This window comes from Gouania willdenowi, chromosome 18 (assembly GCF_900634775.1).
Source record: "Gouania willdenowi chromosome 18, fGouWil2.1, whole genome shotgun sequence".
NCBI lineage: Eukaryota > Metazoa > Chordata > Actinopteri > Blenniiformes > Gobiesocidae > Gouania > Gouania willdenowi.
Genome location: NC_041061.1, coordinates 15,599,818 through 15,623,124, shown reverse-complemented (window position 1 = coordinate 15,623,124; position 23,307 = coordinate 15,599,818). Strand labels below are relative to the sequence as shown.

The 23,307-nt window shown below is 37.3% G+C and overlaps 1 protein-coding gene and 1 non-coding gene across 10 annotated transcripts; one reads left to right on the top strand and one right to left on the bottom strand.

Moving 5' to 3' along the window:
• Positions 1–354: 354 nt before the first annotated feature.
• spag17 (sperm associated antigen 17) lies at positions 355–22,777 on the bottom strand. Of its 9 annotated transcripts, none has more exons than XM_028475207.1 (48): positions 22,394–22,777; positions 22,175–22,297; positions 20,226–20,279; positions 19,984–20,112; positions 19,235–19,367; positions 18,914–19,126; positions 17,790–17,974; positions 17,507–17,650; positions 16,329–16,374; positions 16,079–16,224; positions 15,783–15,965; positions 14,718–14,822; positions 14,469–14,619; positions 14,210–14,383; positions 13,392–13,429; positions 13,201–13,317; positions 12,956–13,110; positions 12,748–12,857; positions 12,608–12,678; positions 11,832–12,032; positions 11,610–11,730; positions 11,391–11,528; positions 11,192–11,296; positions 10,509–10,633; positions 10,294–10,396; positions 9,900–10,057; positions 9,671–9,782; positions 9,394–9,548; positions 8,118–8,283; positions 7,658–7,995; positions 7,313–7,498; positions 6,708–6,832; positions 6,489–6,619; positions 6,203–6,336; positions 5,926–6,108; positions 5,683–5,796; positions 4,998–5,049; positions 4,753–4,861; positions 4,634–4,684; positions 4,312–4,405; positions 3,924–4,025; positions 3,305–3,413; positions 3,120–3,159; positions 2,967–3,025; positions 1,948–2,084; positions 787–965; positions 651–711; positions 355–543 (listed from the first exon to the last, which is right to left on the bottom strand). In XM_028475207.1, the coding sequence occupies exons 1-48, from the start codon at positions 22,502–22,504 to the stop codon at positions 370–372; spliced, it is 6,150 nt and encodes a 2,049-aa protein (XP_028331008.1). In that variant the 5' UTR covers positions 22,505–22,777; the 3' UTR covers positions 355–369. The 9 variants fall into 9 exon arrangements, with proteins under 9 accessions (XP_028331008.1, XP_028331009.1, XP_028331004.1 ...); XM_028475208.1 differs by having other exon boundaries at positions 11,826–12,032; positions 16,079–16,197; XM_028475203.1 differs by having other exon boundaries at positions 11,826–12,032; positions 22,394–22,776.
• trnam-cau (transfer RNA methionine (anticodon CAU)) lies at positions 16,436–16,507 on the top strand. Its single transcript has one exon. It is a non-coding gene; the product is annotated as a tRNA-Met (tRNA).
• Positions 22,778–23,307: the final 530 nt, after the last annotated feature.

Genomic DNA, 23,307 nt, shown 5'->3' with positions numbered 1-23,307 from the left:
GACTGAAGATGGTGCCATTAATAATATAACCTGCAAAGGAGAAACAAGCAGTAATAGTTACCATAAATGCAAAAGTGTAGTATTTAGTTGGCTGTGTGGGTGACACAAACTGACCTGTGTTTACTGTCGGAGCAAACAGGAAAAACTAGTTTCCTCGCTGCAGTGTTTTCCAGTGACCGGGAAGGATATGACCTTCTGGTTTGGTCCTTTAGATAAATGTCATGTAGTTTCACAGAGATGACAGGTGGCACTGATAAGGACCAACACTAGTTTGGTTATGTGCTACGTAACTCCTCCTGAACTCCAACGTGATATAAATGCAATATAAAGTGTTAAAATATAACAAGAAGAGGTGTTCCTTTAAGGATTTTATTGACTTAGATTGCAGAGGATATTAGCAGTGACAGGCAGATGCAGGATTTCTGTCTCAGTGTGAATGATGACATCCTCAGAGATGGATGTGTGTGGCTCTGCTACACCTGTCTGAAGTGCACGCATGGCAAACAACTGAACCTGCAGTTCTACATGCAAACCTGCTGCTACCTATACACATAGTGAGACAGAAAAGAAGCCGACAAATTACTTCATGACAAAATGTAGAAATGTTTTCAAAAAAAAAAAAGGAGGGAATCAGTTTGATGGTAACTTACCGGTCCATGATTGTAGTTGACACGGAGGCCAGTGATAGAAGAAGGCTGTTTAACCTTAAACCTGATGGGACCAAAGTAAATAGACTCAGTTATGGGTTAACGGTGGAGTATGATTTTCTTTTGGTCGACACCATACCTGCATGTGTCCACGCCCACATTCCTCATGATTACGGTAACAGATGAAGATGTTCCCTCTCGCACCGTACCAAAGTCAACCCTGGAGGGGAGAAGCTCAAAGCCCCTGATAATAACAGTGGGGTCAGCGAGAGAAACAGTGCGACACATCCTCCTCACTGGCTGATCCACAGCCCAGAACTGGAATAAAAAGAAACACCCACAAAATACAGCAATGGTCATGCAGACATCAATAATATCTGCTATTCCTGAAAACACATGATAACAGGTGCAACTTCTTCTTTGATGGATAGATAATATGCAAAAGGTAAAAAGGAAGGGTAAAAAGATGTAGTTTTATTGTCATATACTGTACACACAAATATGAACTTCCACTTCTGATCTTTCAAAATAAGAGCCCTGGATTACACCCTCAAATGATTGATGACTCACGTTCATTATCATAATATTAATTAATAGAGCAAACTGCTTCTCTTGTCTCCTTTTTCGGCATGTGCAAAAAAAAAAAAAAGAAAAGAATAACAAAACTTCTGTGAATGCATCCATGTCGGAAATAAACTGAATAAATAAATAAATATTGTTGATTTTTTTTTTTTTTTTCAAAAAAAGAAAAAAAAGTTTAATATTTAAAAAATAAACAAGTAAAGCCCCTCATGATTTTTGTTTAAAAATGCTATTTTAAGGTTTCATTTATTCAGACAACTTTTTTCAGAAAATGTATATTGAAATTTACAAAGAACTCATGAGGACACATGAAAGCGATCAGTAGATGCTTTCCTGAAGGAAGTACTCATAAGGATACATCAAAGCAATCAATAGATGCTTCTGAGGAAGACTGACAGTTGGCAGTCGAAACATGTCAGGAGATTAAAGTAAATTTCAAAGTACATTTCCTGAAAAAAGGAAATGGAACTGTAACGTATTATTTGAAAAACAAAGACAAAATGAACTTGCTGGAGTAAAAAAAAAAAAGCTATATTTATTGATTAGCCACTCGCTAGCTACATTTTCTATGACACAAGACGTTGTGCCCATAATCTATTTCAAAGTAAAAAAGTGAATAGATGACCTATATACAAACTACATCTCATATACCAATAAATATGATTTAACTCTGATACTTTCTTTATCATGCACTAAATGTGTGATTAGATTTGTGTACCTGTGGGTTTGGCTCACTGATGGGTTTGGAGCTGAGGATGGCAGCTGGCAGCCTGACTCTAGTTTTTCTCGGTTGTCCCGTCACGTCCACCTGTAGTGATCTACACGACCTGCCTGAACCCCTCACACTGCTTTTATCTGCACACATGACCGGGGACGCACAATTATGCACACATGTACAAAAATGCACAAACAATGTGCTGTATCTGTACGTCATCTAAAGGTTGCTCTCATAAATACTCTGATAGGGAACAAATGATGAAGGTAGAACTTTTTTTTTTTTCTCCACCATAAACAAACGGGCTATTGTAAAATGGTCATGTGACGTCAAATTCAAAACATTTTTGTACACTGCATTGTGGAATTTTAAGTATTTTTACTTAAATGGTAGCGTGATTTCATTTGTCTCTTTGGACACTTGACACCATGTTTGGTATTCTTTATTTACTGTTTTCCCCGTGATTGCCTATGGCAGTGGTTCCCAACCTTTTCTGGCTCATGACCCCCATTTTGTTATATCACAGATCACCCCAAAAGACATTTTTTTTTTTCATAGAATTAGTTTTTGATCATGTTTGTTTTACTGTTTTACAAATACAGAGTCGCCAGACTGCATTTTATTAGAACTAGATTTCTATTTGAGAAAGTGAAAGTATTAGAATATAGGTAATTAGGGTTATGTGTTGGGTTTTAGTTTTTTTTTTTATGAATTACTAGACATTTCAAGGGACCCCATTTAAATTCTAAGCGACCACACATGTGGTCACAACCCCAAAGCTGAAAAACACACAGATTTCGGCCATAATCCGGTGGTTCCGTGGAAGCCAGAATATCAACATCCACCATTATAAAACTACCAGAAGTGTCCCTTTGGCAGGGTTTTTGGGGTCACTCCGGCATCAGTGGTGGATAAAAACTTTTGGATGACATACTGATAGGTAATTTAAAAAATAAATATGATTCATGTGGTTATGCAGCTTTAAGATTGAGTCGTTAATGAGGGGAAGAAAGGTCACAAACCAGCACTCTGCAGGGTTGGATTGGTGGATCTCTTTTCAGGCTTCCTACTTCCTGCATGGCTATGAGGGAAACAATGTGAAACATAACAATGGAAACTAAACCCGTGATAAATATAAAAACAAAATAAAATAAATCACAGGGCGTTTTTATTACCTAGCTGATTGTGAAGGTGTTGGGTTTAAGGGTCTTGGGGCTGTAATAAACAGAGAATATTTTTACAAAATTCCACAACACATTCAAGTCAGTTTCTTATAGTAGATGGATGTCACCCAGGAGCCGTTTTAAAGCAGGCTTCTTTTAAGCGTCTCTCGGTAAACGCTGAGCTCTCAGTGACTTACTACTCTCTTGTGGGACATCGTTCAGGAGAAGCTCCTCACTCTCTGACTTTATTGTAGTGAGATCCGGGGATAGACTCCTCATGTCAGGTTTCTGGAGCGGCTGCATACTCTGGAAAAAAAACAATTGTGTGTCTCCTCCAGCATTCAAGTACCAAACTGATATTGTGGATTGCACCAAAATTCTTTTTGTTTTCTTTTTGAATAGGTTATTGTTTCATTCATTCAGAGAACTTTTCCTTAGGAAATCAACTTTGATGTTCTAACATGTTTCGACTGAGAACTGCCATTCGCTTTGAGTTTCCCTTTAAGTTTCCTTGTCTTCTGCGTAGCAATTTCAGCAACCTTCTTTTTGAATATGTTAAGGTTTAATTTACTCAGGCAACTGTTCCTTTGAGAATCTTTTGTCTTTTATTATGTGGAAGTCACAGAAACTTCAAAAGAAACATCAAATTGATTAGCAGATGCCTCTGATGAAGACTGCCAGTTGTCAGTTGAAACATATAAGGAGATCAAAGAGGATTTCCCAAAGAACAGTTGTCAAAATAAATGAAACTATAACATAATAGATATTGTGGAGCTTTTTCTCCAGATCGATGATGTGAAGTTATAGATACAGTACCTTGTATAAGTTGACGTTTTCTGGGTGAACAATAGGAATAACATTCTTCTTCCTCAGAGCTTCTTTAAGCATTCTCTCCTCAGCTTCTTTAAGCATGCTCTCCTGAGGAACATAAGTATTTTAACACCCTGCAATTTTGCTTTTAATAAAAAAATTAAAAAAATCAGGAAATCACATTGTATGATTTTCAAATTGATTATTTCCTGAATTTTAAAAAAAAATCTCTCTCTCACAGTGAAAATGCACCTACGATGTAAATTTCAGACCCCTTCAAAATTTCGAAATGGGAAACCTTGCAAATAGCAGGGTGTTCAAATACTTATGTTCCTCATTACAGATATTGTGGAGCTTTTTCTCCAGATCGATGATGAAGTTATACATACAGTACCTCATATAAGTTGACGTTTTCTGGGTGAAAAAAAGGAACGACGTTCTTCTTCCTCAGAGCTTCTTTAAGCATTCTCTCCTCACTTAAATCCCACCTGAATTTACACACATATAGTTATTATTGCAGATTCTAAATGGAGATGGATGCTTTTTTTGATTCTGTTATGCATCATTGTAAGCTACACCCTAGTAGTTGCATTAATTAGATCCATTATTATTGATATGAAACTTAGTTAGAAAAGCTCCTTTAGGTCAAACATGAAAAGTTGTTTTGATTGATGGAATAAAACATCTACAATCCAACATCTGTACAGTCTATGTACCTGATTTCTCCAAGTCTTTCATTCCACTTGGAATATTTTCTATCTGAAGAACTGGAACAGAAAAAGTATTACAAATGCAGCACATTTTAAGGCAATCGCATGTTGGATCATCTACACACCATTTGAATGTTTCCAAGCTGTCACTGGCTACGGTGGCTGTGTCGTCTGAAACATCTGAGTGCTCGGTTAAAGCTCCAATGCCTTGGCTGTACAGGCTGGCAATGTCCACTGTGGAAGCACAAAGAAGGAACATTTCCACAAATGCAGACATGATTTTCTAAATTTGATTCAGGTGGAATGTTTGGATTTTTGTTCCCATGTTATTGTTTATACAATTTTTCAATTCAAAGCTTGTGTTACACACCTGAAGTGGTTTTATGGACAGATGGACTTGTGTCATCCTCCTCTGTAAAAGACTACAAAAAGAAGCAATTATTTAATTTTTCGTCATTGCAGGCAAGTATTTAATGCTGCTGGAGATTACATTTTTTTATCCAATAAATGCATAGTGTGGATCAATAAATCTAAGATAATTCGCTCAAAAAAAAGATGTCAAAGCTTGAAAGACTGTTTTGATCTCCACAGTAAACGCTCTTTTATTGACATCGTCGGAAATGCTCCACGCAATGTATTGTGGGATGTGGAGACGGGTGCATAGAAGTGTTTTTGCTTAATTGTGATATCCCGAGGAATACGGGGAACAAACTACAACAAAAATGATGTCACCGTCGTCTTTGTATGGTGAAGAAACACAAGAATTCACGGTAAGAATAAAGTAAAAAAAACTGTACGTATCCGTTTACAGGACTCCACATCCCACAATGCAATGGGCAAAACTTTTCCGACATGTCAACAAATTGAGTGTTTATAGTGCAAAATCAAAAGAAAATTTTGGGCGGCAATTTCAACCTTTCCTTTAACATCTTTTTTTGAGAAAATTATCTTCAATTTATTAATCTATGAGGGCTAAACTACGTCTTAGTCTGGTAAAAATTTATCATCTTTGAAAGTCAAAGTGTGTTAAAGTTCAAATGTGTGTGTACATTCACCAGAATCAGATTTAATAGGTTGCTTGCATGAGCTCTCTCCTCTCCAGTGCGAAGCTCTTTAGGTTTCATGTCTTCAGATTGCAGTTCTCTCATCATCAAGATCTGAAGGAAATCCTGCAAGCGGATGAACATTTGATTAATTGTCACCTTCAGATTCTGCAATCGCCTCAAAAAGCTCAGAACTTCAACTTTTTCTTTGTTTACTATAACTTTTTCAAACTGTGAAGATAATAAATGTTCCACCTTGAGTCGTGAATCTATAACGTCCTTTAGAGGTGTAGTCAATGGTCGGTGCTGATGCAGTTCCCTTATCTCCAAAACCTTTGGGCAGCTGCAGACTGGTTGAGGTTGAGCAGTGGAACCACCTAACTGTACATTTAGTCCACGTCCTGCATTAGTTCCAAATTCAGGACCTGGGCTCTTTTTCTAGAAGCAACACAGTAGAGAGTATAAATCCATGATTATAGTATAGTTAAGTAGCACATGTGGTTCGACCTGAAACATGTGAATTGAGTCGTACCTCCACTTGGGGGAAGCTGTGCCAGCTGCGGTTTCTGAGGTTAGGAGGTGTGATGTCAGGACTCTGTTTATCAACTAACCAATGAGACCACACATTCTGGTGGCTGGGCTTCAGGATGGTTATTCCAAACTCATCTGAAAAAGACACACAATATATATTAGAAATTCCCATGGTTTTGTGCAGACATATTTTTAATTTAGCAATAAAGTGAGTGGTGCATTGGCAAACACTAGTTATTAGTTCATCTTCTCCTTGAGCACATGACTCAATTTGGTGGTTGTCAAACCTTGTGTGTCTGTCAGAGGTTCCTTCAGTAGTGCTATCCTGGGATCAGAGTACGCGTGGTAGAGCAGCTCCTCAACAATATGAGAGTTCAACAGTTCTGTGCCAGAGCCGTCCTTATGCACAATAAACAACCTAGAGGGAGACATGTTATCATACTTGGAGTAAGACTCTAATATGTTCATTTACTGGAAAAAATATTAGTACTCGAAAGGAACATTACCTGGGATAATTCATGACATTAGTCACATCGCTTTCCTCCTCTTCCTCAAGCCCATCTTCATCCTGCTGAGCTGTCCTTGGTGCTGAACCGGGGTTTAGCACCGACACCTGCCCATCGTCCATCACCTGCAACACAATTGCCATCATTGTATCTGATTCTGCACACAATGCTTAAGCATTGTTTGTGTTTGTCAATAATGATCAGGTTCCTCTCGAGAGAGAAAAAAAAAGGAAAAAAAAAAGAGAAAAGGAATGACAAAAATAATTGAATTAAAAAAAAGAAAGAAAAAATAAAAAGGGGGAAACAGGAAAGAAGAAAAACAAAAATGAAAAGAAAAAAAGAAAAAATGGGAAAAAAAATAGAAAAAAAATGGAATTTTTTTTTATTTTAAATTAATTAAAAAAAGGAAAAAAAATCAAAAAAGGGGAAAATGAAAAGAAGAAAAACAAAAATGAAAAGAGAAAAAAAGATTAAAAAAAATAAAGAAAATGAAAAAAGACAAAAAAAGAAAAAATAAATAAAGAGAAAAAAAAATGAAAGGAAAAAAGGTTTTCACTTTGAAAGGTTTTCTCTTCGAACCCATCAGCCTTTCTGTGAAAATTTACCTTGAAACAGTTCCCTTCCAGGTCTGTGACCTCACAGGCTATCTTGTCAGTGTGACTCATGGTGTATATTCCTGCACTGTTACTGGGACTGTCATCCCCTGGGCTGGAGGCTACAAACAGGTCAGAGGTGTAAACACACTTTCCGTCACTTTGAATCTGCAGCAGTCCCTCACTGGATGGAAACACCTGGGATCAACATGTGAAAAGGAAAATAGAATTAGAAACCACTTGATGATTTGTGGGAACGTATGTGTTGACTGTTTTCAATTATCCCCAGTTGGTAGTGACTTTATTTGATGAATTGTAATAGAAGTAATGTTTGATCACACAGTGCAGTGAACACACCTCGTACTCTCCTTGGTTGTTCCCGGTAATGACAGTTCCATCTGCTAAAAACGCATGAGCCAAGTGTTGTTGTGGATACATCACCACGGTGGCATAGCCCTCCTTCTCCACCAGCACCACCTGCTCTTTATTGGCCACTGTCATCTCGTTGCTCTCCCGTGGGCTCCTCTCCTCATTCTCCTCCACTGTCTCCTTCTTAATGTCAACCTCACTAATGTCACTGCACTCCTTTTCATCAATTATATTCAATTGCTCACTTGTCTCTCCTGTGATGTCAACCTGAACACTGCGAGTGACACTGGAAGCTGATTGGTGGGTGGCAGTCTCTGGTCGCTCTGCTGAAAAGGAAAAGATACATTGGCTCAGTAATTTAAAAAACACAATCTATATTTAAGCATTCATTATGCAGTAAAGCTGGTGTAAATGTGTGCACGCTGTTGAGGAACTGGCGTGTGCTCACTGCAGCACGTCTGCTCGTCCCCTGTGAGCAGCAGATGGTGAGAGGAGGTATCTTGACATTTGTCTCTAAGGAAGCTGGTGATCCTGGTCCCGTCTGCATGATCTACACACACAGATCCATCGTGGTTCTGAACAGACACTACCAGATCCTCTCGGCTCAGCATCACCTGATGAAGAAAGACGACAAAGAAGAATGGTTGTGAAGGGCAACACAGAAATAAATCAAGTTAGGAGGCTGTTTTTGTTTAAACTAATTTTGAAACATAGCATTAAAGGTGAGCAAATAATTAAAAATCTACATGTTAGGCAGACACATCAAATCCATCTATTAAGCTGTAACAATCTCTTAAATCAGACATGGGCAACAGGCATTCAGAGGGCCTCATGTGGCTAAGTCTAATTTTGTGTGTTATCTAAATAAACAAAATTACAAAAAAAAAAAAAATTACAGATTTATACACAAAGGGACAAGAAAAACATCAGAAACATCTATAAAACTACAATAAAAATACATAAATTGGCAAATTACAAAAGACAGGAAGAGGATGCAGCCACCACCTTTCCACTGTAAGTGTTCAAAAAACCTTACAAAAAATAAGTTTAAAAAATAAATAAATACTCAAAATTGCAACAAAAATACACAAAATTAACCATAAAAAACCCCCAAACAAAATAGTTGTGTTGTACATGTGTTCATATGTGTGTATATATATGAACTGTCTGGAACAAATTAATAAATAAAACCATAAAACAGACAACAAAAACACACAAAATGACTCCAGAAATACACAAAATTAACCAAAGAACAGAATAACCGAAAACAGCAGAAAGAAATTTCCAACAAAAATACAAAAAGTGACTGAAAATATATAAATTACACAAAAGGACAACAACAACAAAAACAACACCAAATACACTAATTAAATTAAAAGTTGCACAAGATGAACAAAAACACAAGAAATAATAACAAATATACACAAATATACCTTAATGATACACAAGATAAATAAGAAGAAAAACAGAAAAGTAAATAAAACCACAACACAATTCTAAATAAATTATTCCAGAAACTAACCAAACAACAAAACACACACACACAAGCCCTTTGCTCTTTTTCCCTGTATCCATGCTCAGTTTGGTCATTATTCTAAATGCTGACATTAATGTTGATAATGTGTCCCTTGGATCAGACAATCACACCACTGTGATAGAAGTTGCCCATCTCTGTCTTAAATCATAGAATCCTTTGTAAAAAAAAAAGCTGGAACTATGTGAACCTGCTGAGTGATGGGGTCCACGGCCTTAATGGTAAGCAGAGGAGTGGTGGGTATCAGCTTGTGTGTGTTCCCAACAGTAGAAATGCGATGGCCTGATGGAGTGGTAGTACACCAACACCCTCTCTCCTCCTGAGCATCCGTCCCTGCGCACTGATCTGTGAACACACACAATACTGCCGTGTTCAGCCACTTAATTATCCTCTTGGCAAGTGGACCATCATGTTTATTGGAAGGTGGAGCAAACAATGATTTTCTTTCTGTGCTGATTCATTCTGACCTTCACCGTCCTTGGCTTCCTCTCCAGAGATTACTTTCTGAAGCTCGATGTCTGGCACCCATACCGGACCAGAATCCTGACTGAAACTAACGGAGCCGTCTGCAAACAGCACCTGCAGATAATAGAATATGTACAAATAAAGGAATTTACGACAGAACTAACTGGCCATTCATACACAAATCGTTGTTGATGCTGATGCAAACCCTCATCAGTGTTCATAATGTGTTACCTCTGTGGATCCGTCCCTCATGCTACGGATCACAGCCCCCTTGCTGGTAATAAGACGGGATTGCTCTTTGGAGAGTGATGTGTCATGCAGGTATCTCTGTTCCTCTCTGGGAGCGTGCAGAGGAAAGCTCTGTCTAATTAGAACACCCTTTTCTTCTGCTGAACACACACACACTGGATAATTAGTGATTCACACAAGCAAAAAAAGCTACAACTTTAGGTGTTAGCCTACATTTTTGATTTTACAAATGCAAAGCAGGCTGCATATGAATGGGTAGGAGTGTGAGTGTGTGTGTGTGTGTGTGTGTGTGTGTGTGTGTGTGTGTGTGTGTGTGTGTGTGTGTGTGTGTGTGCAGTGCATTCCCAACACAAATCTAATAAAGTTTACTTCTGACCTTGAGAGTCCTCAGGCAGGAACTGCAGCAGGAGGCCATTGGGAACAGACACGTTGAGACTTTTTATCAGGCTTGATGCCAGACCTGCTTGGCTCGTATCTCCCTTTAACACAGCATTACTAAGGTCAATGTCACTGAGAATGGTTTTGTATGGTTGAACAGTTTAAAGCAGAGAGAATATAAGATTGATTTGGATCTATGGGAGTGGTGGGAACCTGTGCATGTGGAGGTGTGTCCCCGCTTTGTTGAGTTTGCGGGTCTGTTTCCATCAACTGATCGGTAGGAATGGGGTCATTAGCAGCGTCCTTAGATATTTCCCCATTAGTCTCCTTGGAATTTACTAAAACATCAATAACAGGAATGATTGTTAAAAGGTGGAAGCAGCATTCCTGTTCCAAAACACTTTTTGTTATCTTTGGTGAAATGGTCCTTTAAGTCTGACAGTAGTCAAAACATTATGAATTCAGAAAAAAGGAACAAAACAATCAGAGCTTTGTAGCAGCTGTAGTCCTTTAACAACTCTGACATATCCCTGCTATTCGGGACGAATTTGGCCACTCTAATTTGCAACTTTTAACCAATTTTTGTGGTTCTTAAAATCCCATTTCACCACCTTTTTCACCATTTGTGGTCACTTTTAACCCATTTTATTTCCATTTAAAACAAGGATTTACATCTTTAAGATGACTATACAGTATACTATGGCACAAATAAAAATAAACTTCCTGGATAACAATGGATATTATTCTACTATTCTAGCTTTCTTTGATTGCAGACTGTACCTTTAACCCTGTTTAATGAAGGTCAAAGGTGCAGTGTGAAACTGAAGTATGACTCTTTTTGGTAAGACTAGAAATAGATATTGAAGCAGGATGTTATGTTATGTGTCTAGTAATACCTGTGCATTCGCCGGTGGGACCATAGGAACTGTATGAGAGGTGGATTCCATTGTCCAGCAGAGCAGAGAGGGAGCCCTGCTTTACTGGTGTCACCTTGTCACGCTCTGCCAGATAGAAACAGACACACAAACATTACCATTGAATAGTAAAGAATAGACATTATGAAGGTAGTTTTAATGCTCCTCTTCCACATTTTACCATTGTCAGTGGATTCAAGGTCAGCAGGTTTGTCATCCTGGGGTGCAGGCACAGCTTTTACTAGATCAACAAACTGATTGATGTGTGTGAAGAAGTGATGCCCATCCTTTTTCAATGCGATTTTCAATAGGCTGGAACCTGCAATAAGATGAAGTACAACAAATATTAGATTTTTAAAATTAAATTATAAGATACTAAATGGCATCTATGGCTGTGTACCTTCGACAAAGGTGGTAGTCTCCACTGTGATCTGTCCTCCATCTGATGGGTAGAGACGCTGAAGCTGGCCTGAAACATGAATCAACTTTCCATCCATGTTGTAGCCTGTGAAGGCCTTCACCTAAACATACACGAAGACGAATTAAATGAAGCTCCATACAAACTGTCTGATTTAGCTAAGGTAAATTATGACAATGAATGTGAAATCTAATTTACAGGTACATCCAAAGACTCCTCTGGCAGCTGCACATCCTCAGGAGGCGCTGTGGGGGACTGAGGTCTGCTATTTGCAGATGCAGCTTTATTTTCCTTCTTGGATGTGGATCTGTCCTCCTCTTTCTCACGCTTGCTTTTTGGCTTATCTTTCTTTGATTTTTTGCTTAGTTCCTCTTCCTCCAGCCGCTCCTGCTCTAATTTCCAGGCCTGCAATGCAATGAGGTTAATTTTGTGATAGCAATTTTATTGTTTTTTTGTTTTTTTACTCATTTTATTACATGTTTTTGGCACTCAATTAACAAAGATTTCCACATTAAAAACAACAAGGATCAAGGATAAACCAAAAAAGGTCAATAATAACAGTAGCAATGATAGTAATAGTGGGAATAATAGGGACAATAGTGTTAAACAAATAATCAAGCAGAGCAATAGTTCTTGAATACCCATGACATTAAAAAGAAGAAAAAAAAAGGTCACACAAAATTAGAATGTACACATATATATGTATATAGATACCCACATACCATAGATATATGTACTGTAAAGAAAATTTACTAAATGAATTAAAAGTAAATAAATAAAATACACAGAATAAAAACAGCATACTGATTTTTAAAATAAAACTAAAAAATAACAATTAACTAAATAAAAATGAAATTTGGGATAGATCAGATGGTAAAGAGAGGTTCATCTTTCCTTCAGATTTGAAATGTGAGATTAAAATGACACTTATTTGCTTCAAATTATGTACAATTTGTGTTCCAGCATTAGTTTGGACTCACTTTAAGGGATTCTTTCCTGATGATTGGTTCCAGAGACTCCTCCTCTTCTTCTGCAGGTCCATCTATTTCATCTATTCATGGAAAAAAAAGACAAGTATTGTATTTCCATGTTAAAAATGCAACTGTTGTAAATTCATTACCTTTGACAGATTCAGTGGGACTCTGTGCTTTGATTTGAGTTTCATCTATTTTTTCCTGCTCCTCTCTAGTCCAATCTGAAATTGTCTCTGCCACATGCTCCAGATACTTCCTGTCCAAATTAGACGCGACACAAGAACATTTAACGTCACTTTGTTTGAGCACTAAACCTTGAACAAGAAGTCACAACACAAGGCCTTCAGCACGGACCTGAACCTGACGTCTGTGTGCACAGTCTTATTCCAGAACTCTTTGACCTGACGATGACGAGTCATAGGATTGTGACAAAAAATGAAGAGTTTGTCATTCTGGCTGCTTCTGAAAGTGTCCAAGCAGTGGTATTCCTCTGACGCTGCCTGGAGAACCTGGACAAAAACAAGGTGGCTCATGAAATAAATGAGTTCATAATAACATTGCTGGTCCTGTGATCAATTTAAAGCTGCTGTCTGAAGTACCTGAGGGAAGATGGTGGCATCATGGTGTTCAGTGTAGTGCCAGTCAAACAACGATCGCAACCGACATCGCTGTATGTCAGATACATCCAACTGTGGACACACTGCTGCATTAAACTGCTGAAAAGGGAAACATTTACACAGTTTTTGTACAGAAAATCAAAAAAAAACCAATGTTTTTCCAGGTGTTATACCTCTGTGTTATCAGAGTCCTCCCTTAGACAGGTGAAGCCTGTGGTCACAAAACAAAGAAAGCAGAGATGTATGAACAAAATACTTTAACTCAGTGTTTTCCAACCTTTGGGTTGTGACCCCGTGTGAGGTCGCATGAAATGTTTTGTAATTGGTAAAAAAAATAATTAATTCAAAATTTAAAAAAAATATTGTAAATATTATTCTTTTTTAAATTAACACAACACACACAATATTAAACAACTGTATTTTAAACTTAAACTTTTTCAAATGTAAATCCAGTTCAAATAAAATGTGTCACACAATATAACAGTGGTTCCCAAACGGGGGTACAGCAGCACATTGCAGGGGGTACTCAGAAACGCCCTACCATGCCTGCACCTGCAGGCATGGTAGGACGTGGCCCGCACCACCCACCCCGGAAGACCCCCGCTATATTTTACCGTATTTACTTAATATTGAAGTAATCACATAAAAGTTGCATGATATTTAAGAATATGTTTTGAATTTGTAAATCAAGCTTTGGGAAACCAATGTTCAAGACACAGTAAGGGGTTTAGGAGAGCCCGCTGTTCCAGAAATGAAAAAGTATGCAAAATTATGGAGAGGGTACTTAAGAGGGGGTACACATGATTTGACAAAAATGCAAAGGGGGTACATGGGACAAAAAAGAGTGGGAAATACTGCACTATAGCAAACATGATCAAAAACTAATTCTAGGTCACCAGAAATTTGTGATATCAAAATAGGGTCACGACCATAAAAAGGTTGGAAACCTCTGTTTTAAGTCATAAACAATGAAAAAGGAAGCGATGCAGACCTTTAGTTTGCATGTCACTGAGCTGCTGTTGGGCGTAGAGTAAAGGATTGTCCCAGCAAAGGACTGGTGGCGTTCCTGGAGGTTTCAAACCGTGCTCAGTCACAGTGGTGAGTGGCATCGCCTCAAACACACTCTGATGAAGCACGTGCTCCACATCTGACCATGACACAGCATCTGTAGAATCAGATGCATGTCATTACGTCAGATAGAGAAAAGATATCAACAATGGACAAAGAGGTTAAAATAATAAAGGTCTGACCATCTGTGAGGTAGTGTCGTAGCTGCTGGTTGAGGACCATCCGACTGGAGTTGTTGTTTGGCTGCTGAGCTACAGACTGAATCAGCTCACACACAGAGGACAGCCTCATCATGGACACCTCCACCTCTACTGGATCAAACCCCCGCACTGCCTGAAAAGTTCACAACCCAGAAAAATACCCTTGTTGACAGGTTTTATAAAGACAAATATGTAATTTTATGAGAAACAATATTTTAAAAACTGACTCACATTGACATCCCGCAGGCGTAACTCCCTCTTATTACAGTGTCTGATAACCACAGGTTCCTCTGCTGTCTTCTGACTTCCTGTTCCTCCAAACTTCTCCACTAGACTCTGATCAGAAGAAAGTATATTACTGTTATGGACATACAGTAAAGGATATTCACTAAAAGCTCAGATAAGACAGTTAGACTTCACTTCAACCACTTTTCATTCTGCAGAAAAGAACGTTCAGAATTGTTCATAATGTTGATTTTGGGGTTCACACATGACCTGTTTTCAAAATCCAAAATTCTGAAATGTTTTGAAAATATTCAGGAAATGTTTCATAAAAGAGAGGAAGGTTAGAATTTAAAAGGGGAATCAAATCTGTGGAGCTAAACTGTGGAACAAACTGAGTATTGAATTTAACATAATTCCGAGCATAATTCTGTTTAAGGCATAAAGAAATAATTCTTCAGAGGTATGTTGATAAATAATTTTGTGATTTGGAGTAAAAAAGTTGCGGGATATGGTGCATTGTTTGAAAATTAGGTGTAGTTAATGTGAAAAACAATTATTTGCATGGTTTCTGTGTGAGTATTATATTACATTGATTGTTTATTCACATTATAGTTTATAAATTGTTAGTAAATTTAGACTTTGTTCACGTTTAAGGAGAAAAAATGAAAGAGGTATGATTAGATAAGTTCATACTTCTTCCTACTCCTTCATGTAACTTCATGTAAACTGAGATGCTTAAGAATTTGAAGATGCAAGATACTGTTTTGTTGTCATTTCTTGATTTATTTCGTTTTATTTTAAACTGCTTTTAAGTTGTCATTTTACATGATCAAAATAAATAAATCAAATCAAACTTGATATATTTTTTCACATCTACTTGGTATCTATTTGTACTCAAAAGGCAGCTAGAGGTAGATGACACAAATCTACCTCCATACTTATGGGTCTACTACTGTTTTCTAATTATGTAGTCTTTCGCGCCATCTACTGGTAGTTCAACAGAATGCACATCAAAAACAAAACATTCATGAAATGAATGCCCAAAAATGCATTTACACTTGCTCATTGTACCTTCTTATCCTCCTCAGATTGTACTGTAGTTAGGAGGTCATTTATGAGGAAGTTACTTTCCTCCTGTGTGTGGATCAGAGGCAGGAATCTCTGCAGCATGTCGCTGACCACCTGAGGGCTTAACCAGGGACCAGTGGATGGTTTGGGCTCCTCCACAACATCACACTCTGCAGAACTCACCGCCTGCACACGGAACGCATACATTCATGCTTAATTCATTATTTTTCTTACCTCATTAAAAAAAAAGACACAAAGAAAACATGTTTAAATTTCATTATTTAATTATAAAGTATCACCTGACTGTCGCTCGTGTTCACAAATACTTGTTCCAGCATGCAGTGTAAGATCATGGGTACTGAGCAGGTTTCAGGGGGAACCAGGTCCAGCAGAGAGCGATAATGAGTCATGTCCACATCTACTGAGAGTTTAGACACTTCAGCCACTGGCAGCAAGGAGAGAAAACACGATCAAACCCGGGTTTATACCAACAACACCAGGTCTTTTATGTAGGAGAGGGAGAAATGTAACAAGACGGTAACAACTAACCCTGGTTTGATGGATGTTGCTTCGTGGTGGACTTCTTCTTGGATGGCTGCAAAGGATCAGACATTATGCTAGGGTTGTAGATCGTGCCTGCTTCCATTTCGCCGCGCAGCAGAGTGGCGCAGCGGAAGCGTGCTGGGCCCATAACCCAGAGGTCGATGGATCGAAACCATCCTCTGCTAACCACCTTTTTTTGTCTTTGCAATTACAATTATCCATAACAGCTTGACAGTACTTTATTTTTAAATATTCATAAATTATGAAAAAGATGGGCGCCGATTTGTTGCACATACTAAAATAAACAGCAAGTTTTTGCAACATTTAGCAACAAACCACATATAAAAAACGTATGTTTTTATGTTACTTTTGACCAGATTTAAAGCAATATTTGTGAAATTAATGATTTGTTTCTTGAATCTAAAACTAAATGTTAAATCTAAATGTTACATTTAAATAATTTTTTTTTTTAAATATAAAGGCTAAATTTTAAATACAAATGTTAAATGTAAAGCTTAAATGTTAAAACTAAATGCTAATCGTTACATCTAAATCTTAAATGTAAATGTTAAATGTTAAATTTAAACGTCAAAAATTAAATCTAAATGATAAAGCCAAGTGGCACGAGTGAAACTAAATATTTATCTTTGAAAATTGCTGTTTACTTTACAATGGGCAACCTATTAAAGATTAAAGATTAAATCGGGGCTTTCGCCTTTAATTGGCCATGTAATGTTATTACATTAATGGAATTTGTCCTCTGCATTTAACCCATCCCTGAGGAGCAGTGCGCCTGGGGAGCAGTTCGGGGTTAAGGGACTTGCTCAACATCCCACAGTGAAGCTTTTTGATCCTCATATTTTTTCCCATATTACAAATAACAAAGGAGAAGATATATTGTAAGGGATGTATGGAAGTTTAAGGATTATTTTTGCATCATTGTATATTTTAGTTATTATGGTATTAAATTGTTGTTTGTCCGAAATAAATAAAACATATCAGTTAAATAAAATAAAAAAAATAACTCAGGAAAGTCTTTCAACTACAGTTAGACTCAATCTTTTTCTGACAAATGTGAAAGTTGTCAAAAATGTTATTGCTTCAATTACTCCTGGTACACATGATAAATCATCCTAGTATTGAAAAAGATACAGTTGCAAATATTTTAGTGTGTGTGTGCGTACCTCTTCAGGTATTAAATCCCTCTCAATTGTAGGTATGTTGATGAGTTTCACATTGTTTTGGTAATGCTGATGCTGCCTCCGCCATTGCAGACAGTCATAGATGATGTTGGCCACACCATCAAAGATATGTCTTCCCAATTCACACTGGAAACACACACACACACAGACACACACACAGTATGTTTCCTAAAGGCTTGAGTCCATTAAAAAGCAGCAGAACTAAAGGGGGGTAAAAAAAAAATCTGCAGTGTGTAGTGGTGTTTGAAACCTCAGCTCTACTCACCACAGCCTCTGGGTTTTGTTTGTCGAATGAAAGTAAGTTATGTGAGACAGTGAAGCGGAGATGAGCCACATCCTGTAACTTAGAGTCTGGAGGACCACTTTCCAAAGTTGGCCTCAGACCAGACCAGAAATGATCCAACCTTCTGGCCTGCTCTGCCAGCATATCAGCACCTTCATCAGTTTCCTCTGTGGCACACGGTGGAAACAATAACGTGAAATATATCAATTTATAAATAAACAAGAACATGTAGAACAGTGTTTGGCTGTGTTCAAAAAGGAACATTCCATACTATACACTACAAACTCAATGAGTATATACTGTCTACTATATACTATTAGTATGATTAGGATGATGAGTGTTCTGAAGCACTGGAGTATACTTCAAAGTTTCCCAAGATGCATTTCAAACCTACAACAAAAACCTGAAGCACACGGAGGCAAAATATCTCTGTTGATTCTCTACCTTTGAAAGTTCTGAAATCCTTTCATACTGGGATTTTAACACGTACTACTTGGCTTTACTGGTTTACTGGGCTACTGCTAACACTAGGCTAGTGCTAATACTAGGCTCATGCAAGGCTAATGCTAGGCTAGTACTAGGTTAATGCTAACACTAGGCTAATGCTAGAAGCATTTTAAGCGAGAAAGTGACCAAGTCAAATATCAACATGTGGTCATTTGATCCATAAAACACATTTCATGCTGACATTTCAGAGATTTTCAGAGACCCACCATTGTGCAACTGACAAAACGTCAGGTTAACTTCAAAACCAGAGCCCTATTTACAAGTGTTAAAAAAAAAAAAACTAATGGAAGACAAGAGGAGATGCTTTTGTTTTGAAAAGGGAATGTTTGATTCATAGCTTGAAGCCAGTCTCAGGATCATTTTATGTTCCGCTCGCAATGCATCATGGGGTGGTTGAGTATGACTAGTGTGCCCACCATGTACACTCGAAAAATGTCCCAATAGTATATACATCCAGGTATTTCTCATTTACTTGTTCTTTCCATACTATCTAATGTGAATGCACTACATACTCATCTAGACGTCAGACTTAGTATGAGTAGTATGTTAGTATGACATTTCAAACACAGCCTTTGATTTGCTTCCTTAAAGCCGTTTACCTGCATCCAAAACAGAAGAAGCTCCTGGACTTTGCTTAGTGCTCTTAAGGCCGTCTGGTTCTTCTGAACTTTCAAAACTTTGGATGTGCTGTGAGTGCAATTCAATGACATTAGCTACATGTACACCCATGCTATTAAGCTCACTGATCAGGTGAGGTTGATAGAAGCCCATCAGCAGAATGTAGTGCTGTGGACCATCCCCCGGCTCATCATCTGTATATAGAGAAACAAGGATTTTTTTTAATTTTATTTCATTTTGACAATTGATATACCGACTCTAGTTAATTTGGTATTTATATTATTTTCTAAGGAGTTATTTACCAATAAACGTAGGTGGCTCCACATAATCCCTGCGTTTAAGATTGGTTTTCTTTTCTTTGGATGGTTTGGCAGCTTTCTTTCCCTTTTTGTCAGCACCTTTGTCTGGGGGATGAGCAGCATTTTCTGCTTCCACCTTATAGAACAAAACATGAGTTAGCACTTTGAAAACGAAAAGCAGCAAAAAAAAAACAGCTTTATTAGCACGATCAAACAAATTTACTTTGCCAAAGCAAAGTGTGACAGGACGATGTACACACAAAATGAATAAATGTGAAAAAAAGGGGCAAGATTTGTGTTGTGCAAAAGAATAAAAACAAGGTTTCACTATATAATTTGATTTAATTTTTATTTCAAACATAAACAGCAGTGTATTTACCACAATGAGAAGGTAATAATCAAAAATCTAACAAAGCAAAAAGAGAATAAGTGGTTGCAAAATCCTGCATGTTTAAGCCTGTACCTGTTTGAAAAGTATAAACGTATAATAATAATAATAATAATAAATAATAATGCATCAAATTTGTATAGCGTTTTTTGGACACTCAAAGATGCTTTACATGGGAAATACAAAAAAAAAAAAAGACTCAAATACGCTTTATATGAACATAACTCATGTCATATACACGAACACTTGTATATATATGTATATATACATACATGCATGGGCAGACTATTCATATATACAGTACATAAATGTAGTGTGACTATATGACCAGTTTCCTGGTCTTGGTCTTCGTCACATCCCCCACCTGCTCATCTGCCCTCCGCTGCTGATCATTGGCTTTGATCTGCAGCAGCTGGAACTTCACCAACTTTGCTATCAGGTCACATGGTATCTCCTGTCCTGCATCTGTCAGCTTCTTAACAGCCTCCGTGACCTGCACACCCGTGTACACGCACACACCACAATCACAAAGCCATTGGAGATTGTTGGGGAATATAAAATATCTGATGTGATAATGTTAAATATTATTCTTCTGAAACATCCTACCTCAGAGAACATGGGGCGCTGATCAGGTTTTTTTGACATCTTCAGTTCATGGATCTGTGAATAAAAATTCCAGAGTTTATTACATATGCCTTCTTCACTCAATCTATGTATCAACAGGATAGACATACTGTATTCCATAACTCAGTTATGCCAAAAAAAGTGCTGATGTTATAACGAGAGTACTGATATATATACTCAAGTATAAGTACTATTACTTGATTGAAATTGTACTCAAGTACACATAAGTCATACATAAAATACTGAAGTACAAGTAAAAAGCAGCTAAATAAAATAGTAAGCATAGTAAGAGTTACTATACTTTCACCCCCACATTTATTTTTGGTAATAAATCGTTGCCACGGTTCCCTTGCATACAGTAAACATCTCATGTAAAAACTTAAAAAGTAAGAGACCAAATCTTGCACAAATGGAACTTAATTTATTTTCCACAAAGGCATCCGTATAAAATAAAAGGTTTGTCAAAATGTACAAATATGTTTAAAATAAAACACCAATTCATGCAATTCATAAATAAATAACTTCTCAAGCTCTAAGACTAGCTAAATGTATGAACTCTAAAACAGTGCCATGCCACATGTGCCATGTGGGTAACAACATAACAAGTAGAAAACCCAACCTGAACTGAAGGAATGGCATGACTAAGAACATATGGATTATATTCAAGGTAGTGTCTCCTAGTATGTAATACTCATCTATATACCGGCAGTCTAACTGTACGAAAGATGATGTTTCCGGATCTTTTCTACATAATTGTAATGTTCCTGTGATATCACCGTGTCAGGATGGCCGAGTGGTCTAAGGCGCCTCACTTAAGGATTCTTCCTTCCACTCCCGTAGGTTTGAATTCCACTTTTGACATATATATATTATTATTATTATTTTTTTTTTTTCATTTTAACATAATTAACACGGCAAATTCCACCTTTAAAAATACATATATGAAAAAAAATTACTTTTTAGGGTATTTCCTGGGTTAGGGCTAAAATAAAAGGGTTAGCAGGGTAGCTAAAAATAAATATGAGCTAAAATACAACTGACGGAACTTTAAGTCATGTGGTGCACATATCACGTGACCTAAACTGACCAATGAGGGGCGCTGCGTATGCATAGACTGATGGTCAATTGACACGTATTATGTACTGATGACAGCCACTGCCTATATTCAATGTGCCATGAAATGGAAATAAAAAAAATAATCACCAAAAATTATAATTTACTCAGCAATGTTTGGATGTATAAATGTAATGAATTACTTTACTTACTTATTTTAAAACATGATTAAGCACAAGTAAAATTACTGATTTGGAAAAATACTCAAAAAAGTACCCATAGCAACTCAATTAGAGGAACGTGAGTACTTATATGTATATATATATACTTAATAGGGGTGTCCCGGTCCAATATTGATATCGGGTATTGGTCCGATATCAACCAGAAAATGAATATCGGATTTTATCGGACTGCATCTAAAATCACCTATATAAGCGCTCCGATAAATTGTTCCGCTCCAGCACTTCTATCCATAGGTGACTGTGGTTCACACTACAACAAAGTTTTTATTCAATTGTAGATTACTGTAGTTATTATGAAGGTTAATATTTATGTAACCGATTGGTTAATAATAAATGGGTCAGTTTCTCATACCTACTGTTGCTGACTATTCTCTGTTTGAGTAACATCACTTGAATAAGCTTTTTCTAACATCCCACACTACAAAATAAAAGTGTGTATGATTCATGCTGACATCGTATCGGATCAATATCGGCATCGGTTGATACGCAAGGGTGCAATATCGGTATCGTATCGGAAGTGAAAAGTTGTATCGGGACATCCCTAACACATTTGGTAGTTGAACTAGTTGTACATGTTAACACAGCAATGGCTGCTGTTATTGACATAAATAAATAAATAAATAAATAGTTAGTTACCTCGTCCCATGTGAGTGAGGTGAAAAGCTTCCGTTGTGGTGATGCTGAGGCCAGGACTGGGAGCAGATCCTCCTCTACTGGACTCTTTCCAACCACCATAGTCACACAGGCCTGCCACGAGTCCTGGGACACAAGTCCATCAATCAACCACCACCAGGATGAAATACATTAAGTGGGTACATTTCTGATAGAAAAGTGACCGAAAACTACCGCACAAACCTCTTCAAACGGAGCTTGAATGAGCCCAGCCTCCCAGTTCTTGTCGACAGCTGCGGCTCCAGCACTGTCCGCTTTCTTAGCAGAGCCTTTTTTATTTCCCTTCGGGGCCATTTTGAGCTCGAAGTGTCTCTTAAGTACATTAGGACACACACGGCATTTAACTTGGCCTGTGGTCGAACTCTGACGTCATAACTACTATATCGTGATGCCAAATTCGATAATGTGCAAAGATTAAGTGCGCGAGAAATACCCGAAAGTACACTATGGCCGTGTGGTAAATGTCATCCTACTGGAGAAGTTGTTTCAACCAGTGACGCTAAAGTAGCCGATGGTGTGCAGGTGTTTGCGTTGTCCCTGGCAACAGCAGCACCGCGAGAAGGTAAAGCAGAGACATTTCCTCTACACCTTCAAATTAAAAGCTCGATGAACCAAAACCATTCATACTATGGAGGGTGAAACTTGCCAAAATTCAAATCAAATTAATGCGTAAATAAAAGGGAAAAAGGGAAAATTCAAATCAAATACAAATAAATACATATAAACCCCGCCACCATGAAAACAGGAACAAGCAGGTCAGAAAATGGATGGACGGATAAATATAAGTAGGGGGAAAAAAAAGTTTGAATATAAGTACATCATTAAATATATAAACGCTAAAAATATATATATTGTCCAAAAATTAAATATAGATTGATAAACAAAAGTTGTTTTATTATTATTATTATTATTATTATTATTATTATATTATTATTATTATTATTATTATTATTATTATTAATAATAACATTTACTTTTATTCATTTAATCATTTATTGTATACATATAAAAAATATTTTTACTTTTGTTTTTATTTTTACTTGTGTTCTTTTATTTTGAATCTTGGCAGGTTTTGGTCCTCCACATCATACAACGTG